The 8,925-nt window shown below is 44.2% G+C and overlaps 1 protein-coding gene across 3 annotated transcripts in view; it reads left to right on the forward strand.

Moving 5' to 3' along the window:
- Positions 1-8,898, forward strand: part of LOC111974024 (bridging integrator 3-like) — a 52,280-nt gene extending 43,382 nt beyond the window's left edge. For all 3 annotated transcript variants that reach the window (XM_070447023.1, XM_070447024.1, XM_070447025.1), the window contains 3 exons: positions 2,860-3,006; positions 3,976-4,101; positions 7,195-8,898. In XM_070447023.1, the coding sequence (XP_070303124.1) occupies positions 2,989-3,006; positions 3,976-4,101; positions 7,195-7,341 (291 nt within the window). In that variant the 5' untranslated portion in view covers positions 2,860-2,988 and the 3' untranslated portion in view covers positions 7,342-8,898. The remainder of the gene's footprint in view (positions 1-2,859; positions 3,007-3,975; positions 4,102-7,194) is intronic.
- The last annotated feature ends 27 nt before the right edge of the window (positions 8,899-8,925 follow it).

Genomic DNA, 8,925 nt, shown 5'->3' on the forward strand with positions numbered 1-8,925 from the left:
CAGAAATGTTTTTTTTATTTAAGTTATTCTAGAAAAAAAATTCTGCTCTTGCCTGATAGCTGACCCTGTAAAACAACACATTTCACTGCACCTATCTGGTGAATGTGACAATAAAAACATATATATTTTTTTAAATATCTGGTGTATCAGGTATCTAGCTTGCGTGAGTCGTCCTCTCACTTTCGATCAACAGAGACAAAGCATCAGGCATGTTGCGGCAGAGCAAACCTTCCCTATCAAAACAGAGGTTCTGCTGGCACTCTAGCCTTCACACAACACTTAGCCTACAGTGACTTTGTATTTTCATTACGCATAAATAATGTCTTATGTGATTGCGTAAACTTGGCTTTCACTGTGTTACTTCCTCATTTCATAGACAATGAGACATGGAAGGTGAACATGTTCTTAGAGAGGCCTTTTGTCATGTGACAGTGTTCAGTGGACCGGTCAGTCAACCTGCCAGACTACTGTCTCTGCTCCGGCAGGGCTGGTTGGTCCAGACTCGGGCTGGTTGGTCCAGACTCAGGCTTGTCTGGCTGGCTGTCTGGTTGTGTCGGTCCGGCTGTGGATCAACTTGTCATAAACAAGCTCTCGTCCAGCTGCTTTTTCCATCCAGCCAGCCACCACACCCTGACTGACCTGTCACACAGACAGTGGTGGTGCGCCCTTCGTCCAGCAGAGCTTAGGCCTAGACGAGGCCGGATTAAATATAGGCTGGTCTGGAGCTAACTGGTCAGTATGTGGAAGTCAGACCAGAGACATCTAGGGAAATGTCCAGCCCAGCCAGCGATCCCAAACTATCATTACGCAGTGTGTACAGTGACRTTCAAACACAGCCACTGTCACTCCTCTACATGTCACAGTTACAGCTGAGTCAGCCAGGCTCCCACAGAGCTCCTCTTTAGATAGTCTGAGCACAACAGACACATTAGCATCCTCTAGGTATGACAGCATTAGAACAGTGACCTCCTAATATCGGCTCACACAGGTGTTCTCTCAGTCCACATCATTAAGAGAAAGGAAGTGGTGGTCCTGCTGACTGTCAGGATACCTCCTATCTACAATGTGATCATGTGTGAGTGACCCAGATGTTATCATTACTACTCTATTGTGATGTAGTCTGAAGTGCGAGCATCTGATCACATGGCACCTCATGATGCCGTGCAGAGGTGGTGTGAAGTGAGGTGCTCTGGAGGAGGAGAATGCGGTCAGCCTTTATGTCTTTAATGAGTCAGTGTGGTGTGTATTGTTGTCATGGGCCAATGGAATCGTGTCGGAGTGCATTCGTGCTTAGGGGGGCGGTTGTGTAATCCCCTGGCACTTGAAGTATGTGTACACTACACTGGAGCAAGAGACAGATCGTAAATTACTAGAGGAAGGCATCCACCCAGCCTGGCTGCCTGCCGTAAACTGGGCCAAAGTGTTGTTTTATAAATAGAGGGAGAGCGTGGGTCGTGGGGCTGGGCTCTGTGACGTCGCCAGAACGATACAGGGCCGCTCCCTTCTCAACTTCCTGTGGGAAACAATCCACAGCTTGTCTTAGGCTGAGCCCAGGTCACGTCACACTGCCCAACTCCCCCCACCCCAGCTGGCCACCCCCTCACAGGGCTTWTTCTACTCTTTGTTGAGGCAGACTGGATTTCGCAACCTCATGTCAGGTCCATTGTGGATTCCCCTCACCTGTGGTATATTAAGAAGAGGACCAGGAGAATTGGCTCATTGTTTGAGGAAAAAATGAATCACTGGCACACTTTACACTAGTGAGAGTAGCAGACGTTCAAGGAACTAGGCTATAGCTAGCTGCAGCCTGTATGGAATCCTCCCAGATGAATCATAGAAAAACAAAGCATTGTCATCAGGTTATGAAACTTAGACCTGGGTAAATAAACATGCATGGTGGATGTGACACCTGACTTACTGTGCCTATATAGAATCATACAAAGTACATTAAAGTGCTCTCAAATGTGTGAAAATCTCCACCATTGACTTGATGGTTAGTCTATAATGGTAAGATTTTCTGACTAAACAGGTTTGCAACCGTTTTAGTTTTCTAGTTTGGAAAATGTAAATCTTTTGCAAATTAAGTGGTGTAGCTGCATTTCTGTACTGTATTTCCCATAAAAGCAGAACGTACAGAACCAGTGTGTTGGAGCAAAGTAAGTCCCAGGATGAGGCACGGACTCCTGTTGCTAAGTTACAAATGTGTTTCCTATTTTTAGTACCTGAGACAAGGATTCTCTCGGAAAGATTGTATTTTCATTTGGAATAAAATCGTTGAAACCAAATGAATTGTTTCATGCCATTTGCACTATAGTAGTTAAATAAAAATTGGAGTTGGTTTGACCGAAAATTGGCCTCCTTGGTTGTTTGAAAGTGACTCCAGTCTACACTAAGATGTCTCCTACTTGAGAACACTTTTCTGTGCTGCATGCTATCGATCCACGAGATCTCACATGAGCACTTCAACAAGTTGTCAGTGGTTTAGAGAAAGCTTATTCTTGTTTAGTTTACTTTCGATTTTAAAGTGCAATACTTTTTTCAATGCACATGTTTATCATTTTAAGACAACACCGTAGGTTCATTTTCGCATGATTTGTTTAGATTTATTGGTCTGAATTGCGGACACATTGCAATATGTAGGAAGTTTCATTCAGATTGTCAATAGGCAGCTGTTCCTCTGACAGGCTCTTGTCTGTATGTCCATGTACACAGAGCAATGTCATGTCTCGTTATGTCCACATCTCAGGTACAAAGCAGTCACTTTGGCTCTTTGGTATCTGTCGCTCTGTCTCTCTGTGTCTCAAGGTCTGCCTCTGTGTGTCAGGTCTGATTCACTGTGTCTCTGTCTGTGCGTCTCAGGTACAGCAGTGTGTTCCCCAGCCTCAACATGGCTGTGAAACGAAGGGAGCAGGCTCTACAGGACTACAAGAGGTTACAGTCCAAAGTAGAGAAGTATGAGGAGAAGGAGAAGACGGGCCGGGCCCCACCATGGTCAAACTGCACCAGGTACGCTGCTCTTTCAATGTAACGGAACAGTGCTAACAGCTTCTGCTGGCACGTGTTGCCACTCCATCTCTCACTCCATCTCTCTGTTGGGCAATAGAAATCCTAGTATGATGTTAGTGTGTTCAATACAATCAAGAAGTGAACAAGGTACAAATGTTGACTGGCTGTGAACAAAAATAGTTGAGCGCAATGCATACTGTACATGTGCTCTCTGTTCACCCACACAAGCTACCAGGCTCTCAAGTATAGCCTTTAGAAAAGACACTGCTGCACATATACAGGCACGTAATTGAGTATTGTAGACACACTCACAGAGACCTCTTCAGTAGCACACACATTCACAGATATCAATGCAGCGCTGCCTGGGCTCACACCCTCACATGGCTGCCCACCCACACACATTGAGAAAAGCATTGTCAGGGACACAAAGCCTAAACAGGCCCCCTATCTCCTTGGTCTTTGAATCCCACAGCTCTTAGAGAAATGATCTTGACAAAACACTACCACACCATTTTAACAGACTCACTAAGGACGGACACACAGAGTAGATTCTCAAGATAAACATGAGTGCTCACAGGTAATGCTGTTACACCCCCCCCCCCCCCCACCAACATACACACACATCATGCACTCTAAATCATACATATTCGTTGAGATATCATTTCTTTATGCCCACCAATAGACTACGTACTAATACATCACACATCCTGATCAGCGATGGTGTGGTCTGCACACAGCCAAGTCTTCCCACATAACCCACTCCTCTTCACTTGTGGTCGTGATTAGTCTTTTTCTTTTTTTCTCTATTGTTCTGCGTCAGAACACATTTTCATTCTCCTATTGTTTTTCATGGTTATTGACAGATGACATTCCTGAGAACGTAGCTGGAATGTGATTGTTGAGACTCCATAGTGATGATGAGGTGTGTTTTGTTGAAGTGTTGACCTGTCTTCTGTTTGCCCCTGGGAGGAGCTGAGACCAGTCAGGGAGGACTTTGAAGCCAAGAACAAGCAGCTGCTGGACGAGATGCCCAAGTTCTACCACAGCCGCATCGACTACTTTCAGCCCAGCTTTGAGGCACTCATCCGGGCACAGGTGAGCTATAGTGTGGCTGGGTGCACACATACCCAGTTTAACTCCCGTGAGCCATCTTTGTAATGCATACATACATGCACAGTTATGAATTATTAGGCCTAGGTATGTATGAGCATTCAGTTGATACACAAAACATGTTCACATCTGTCCAATCCCAGGCCAAAAAGTTTCCAATGGGTTTTATTCGTCATTTTAGTATATTGTTGATCTGTAGTGTTGTGTTGCCCCCAGCTGTCTGTTGACCAACAGCAGAGAGAGTGGTAGTGGAGTGGAGAGAGAGAGTGTAATCCTCCCTGTCTCCCTCCACCTAGTCTTAATGTGATTAACCCCCCACGCCTCCCTGATTAGCCCAGGAGGCCCAGGTCTGTCCGTCTATCTGTCTGGCTCCAGCCCCTCTAACCCGCGAGCCCGTCTCGCTTTAACCAGCCCAGCAGCTGAGCTGGGCACCCGCAACTGTCGCCCACGCCTACCCCCCGCACCCCACCCCAGCCATGTCATTTCCTTTTTGGGATAGAGACTGGCACACGCCTAATCAGATTGAGTAGTGGCCACGTCACTAGGCCAGGCTGGCACCCCACCCCCAAACACACTGACAGACCGACAGCTGCCTATCAGACTCAAATAACATTTTGTCATTGATACTACCAGGCAAGCCCAGAGGGGGTTCAAAGGAAGTTGATATTTGCGCCCTTTGATCTATCTTTGATCTATCTATCTATCCATAGTTCTGTCTTCCGTGACAGAGTTCTTTACTTTCTCTGTGTTTCTGTTAGATTACAACAAGGGCGTAGGCTTGTATGTGATGACTGTTACTGGAAGACTGGAAGTGAATGGAGCCCTCCTGGGTTGTCTGAGTAAAGACAGACTTGTGTAACAGTAACGTAGCCTGATCTTCACAGCTCAGGAGATGGTGTCACTGGAGGCAGTCTGAATAAACTTGGCAGCTGCCATTAGGTCTCTGGTAATCTTGTTAACTGATCAGGATTATCTCCTCCATAGTAGCTCTGTAATGTAACACTGGACATCACTGAGCCATTATCTCTCCCTAGAATGATGATTATAGAAACATGGACCCAATGCCCTATAAGATAAGGATTTAATAGAGACAGGTTGTGGATATAAAATTATTGGGTGAAGATTTTGGGCCTTCCCACTGTTAGTGTCCATTTTTCAGTGCTCTGTCCTCTATGGACATTGGTGCAGGTCTGTACTCAGTCATCTGCAAAGAATGACTTGAAACAGTAATGAGGGCCCTCTGAAGGATAAGCGCTGATGACTCAAATTCAAAAGCTCATCTCTAACTCCAGATCACTGTGAATGGAGGCGGGGGTGGGGGGGGGGGTGCAGTTGGGCCAGAGCGACAGACTCCAGTGCTGGGCTGGTCTAAACACCCACTCCTCCAACACAGCCGCTCCTGGGTGGTCAGTCAGCACAGCAGCCCATGCACGGTCTGGACTCCCACTCCCCCTCTTTTCTCTCCCCCGGACCTGCTCCATGGCTCCCAGGGCGCCCTCACAATGCCTCCCTTTGTTCTGAGGCTCTAGCACCACTAGCAGGAGTTTCATGAAACGGCTATGAATGGGACGCAATGCTCTGCTGTGATCGGATGTGCCTGTCCACCTGTACGGATGCTGGATAATTGAGACATTGTCTGAGTGTGGATTCCCTGTGGTTGTTCTTGGTTAGGGTGTTCTGTACTGCTTGTACTAGCAGAAAGAAATGTGTTCTTTTGACACGCTACTGTCATAATGATTTAGTTATATTGCACTTCTGAGGCAATTGATAGACCAGATTGATAGAGATGGGATCTTATTGGATGCCAAATCTTTTCTCTCACGTACTGTATGTTTTTGAAATTTTGTTAGTGAAATAAAGAGTTGAGGTCAGAGGAGGTAATATAAACCATTATGAATTTGGCCATTGGCTCCTTTTCATAGGTGGTCCATGGAGTTTATGGCACATGATTACTGGGCTAATTGTAGAGACCGGATGACATAAAGGATGTTCACCCCAGACCGGACACAGTGATCTGGTGTACATTATAACTGACATGTATCCCATAGCTTTTTCACCAAGCCACTTTTTAAATGAAAAATATCCGCTTTGCCCCCACATACACTGGTAACCCAATACTCATGGCCCACTCATGTGGTCTAGGTGACAGAGTTCGGTATAAACACAGAGGCTTTTCAAACTGGGTTCCTCTTCCGGTTAGTCACTGGGTATACCAACTAGCTTCTGTTAATATAACTGGACTGAAGCTGGCACACGTCCTGTGGAATAGACATTTGGATAGTTAATCACAGTTCAAATGTAATTAGTTGAAAATGGCTACATGATCATTTCTCTACCAGCATGCATCCTGTGACAAATCTCTTATAGTTGCATGTGGTTTCGTCTTCTCCCTGCCCAAGAGAGAGATCTTCATTTTCCTATCTGAAATGGCCTGTCTCTCTATTCTTCAATGCCTTGATCTGCCAGCAGCTCTTCTTTTATTCCAGCCTCTATGCAGAACACACGTGTGCATTTACAAATAAGTCCGAAATGTCCCCTAAAGTGCACTGTAGCGTATGCATCGCTGCATGAATAAATATTGAAATGTGTGTGGGTTTCAAGGGGTTGTATTTCCCAGTACTTTCATTCTCTGCCCACTCTTCTGGAGTCTTGTAATGTGATTAAAGTCTATTAATCATCAAAGCATCTCTCCTGGGATCCTGACTCATGAACTGGGGGAAGAAGCAGGGGTGGGATGTGTCAAGAAAGCTTTCAGCGAACACTCTCTATCTCATGTTCAGATTGGAAGAGAAAAGGCAGGGTCACTACCCACTGAAGAGCTGGGGTTTGGGCTTTGTTTTAGTTGTTTGATTTCTACGGGCTCGCTCCTTTACTTCTGAATGGCTTCTCATTAGTGGAGGTGAAGGGCTATAGGACCATGAGCCTCTGCATGTTGTAAGTAAACTGTGGCTAGATTGTGGGGGTGGACTGGGCAGGGTTCTGATTTGAACTTTAACTGCTCTCTTTCCGTAAGACCCTCATCGTCTTAAAGTTTTCCACCTCAGTAAATTCACCATTCTCTTTCCTTCTCTCTTTCAGGTGGTGTACTTCACGGAGATGCACAATATTTTCAGTGAGTTGACGGATCAGATGGACCAGGCAGGGCTGACTGATGAGCAGAGTGAGAGGGAGAATGAAGCRAAGCTGAGTGAGCTGCGTGCTCTGTCCATTGTCGCTGATGACTGAGAGGGGGTGAGAACACCAAGGAGGGGAAGGGCTCGCTCTATAGCTCTGGCCTTGACTCCTTTCAAACCTCAGTGAATGGATTGCTCTTCAGGATCCTTCTCAATGTGCAAATGGACAGCTTTGGTCATATCCTAATCATCAACTGGTTTCTTGCACTCATCTTCCCACCTCTCTCACATCTCTCATCTGACCCTTTCCTCACATCTAAAGAAACACTGATAGCAACTCAAAGCATTTTAACTGCCACCAAGCCATCAGCCAAGTGCTATTATCATAAGCCAATATGTATATATTTTTTAAATGATGGAATGAAACCGTTCTAAGAACTCATTTGTGGGTCACACCGTAGAATTACACATAGAACTATAGATGTATAGGATATCCGTGGATCACACTTTCTTTTCAAAGCTGCATACTCGTTTATGATCATTTTGAGTTTTGTAATCTTTTCCAAATCAAGGTACGTACCAATATGGAATTTATTGTAACAAATTGGTAGTACTGTATTGAACACTAGTATTTAAATGTTATCGGACTAGAGGATGAAGTGTAGGTCAGAAAGCTACATTAATTTGAATCTCTGTATTTCTCCCTCCCTCAGTGTTTATGCACAGTGATCTAGCCTGTGCATTGTGGACCGGAAGCTTATTTGTTGGGGTAAAAAAATATATATATTGAAAGTAGTATTTAACACTAGCCACTCCAGCTTCCCAGCTATTGATATATGTCAAACTCTTTCATCTTCAGACCTCTGATGGTGGCTGTATAAAAGGTGTCAAAATGTTTTTGTCTGTTCCCTAATCGTCCCCTACTTCTGAAAAGGAGAATCTGACAGTCTTAGACTGAGTCCTTATACCCTTCTCTTGTTCTTCTTCACGTACAGTAGGTTTACAAGTCAAGCTAGAGTACTTGCCTTCCAAAAGCAACGCTCTTGCTCCCTCTAGTGACACTTACTGTTCATTGTTCCCATAGCTTTCCTTCATTTGACCGTTATCGAAGTGGTTCTTTGTTCCATTGTTTGTCCTCAGTTTAATTTGTGCAAACAGATTAATTATTGATTTAAACTCTCCAGTAAATATTCCTAATGTCTATCAGTTATTGCCTAAGGTGAGGTCATGGCATATGATTTAAGTACATCACCTAACTATTATACCCACCTTTGTTGCATATTTATTAATGAAAAATGCTTCTGATTGAGGATGAAATTGTTCCTTAGAATTCCCTCAAAACATGACAAATTGACTCTTTTTCTATGAACAATGCAATGAATGTGCCTTTTATTTGTGGACAGCTATGTACAAAATGCATTCTTGACTAAATGTGTATTATAATTTTTTTTAGCTTATCCAAAACATAGTTCTAGTTCAATTTAATTACCATTATTATTGAGTGAGAAACATGACTTGTAATCTGTTTCTTTAATGTTAATGGTTTTTATTAAGCTGTTTTATTTTAGCTCTATTACTTACCATCCTGTTTAGACAGTTTTCAGTGAAGCTTTTTCCATTGTCATTTTCTATGAACAACCATGCAATAAATGGATGTAAGAAGAGTCTCCTTCAGTGATCTGCCTTGTCATACATT

The sequence above is a fragment of the Salvelinus sp. IW2-2015 genome, linkage group LG15 (assembly GCF_002910315.2).
Source record: "Salvelinus sp. IW2-2015 linkage group LG15, ASM291031v2, whole genome shotgun sequence".
In the NCBI taxonomy this organism is placed as follows: domain Eukaryota; kingdom Metazoa; phylum Chordata; class Actinopteri; order Salmoniformes; family Salmonidae; genus Salvelinus; species Salvelinus sp. IW2-2015.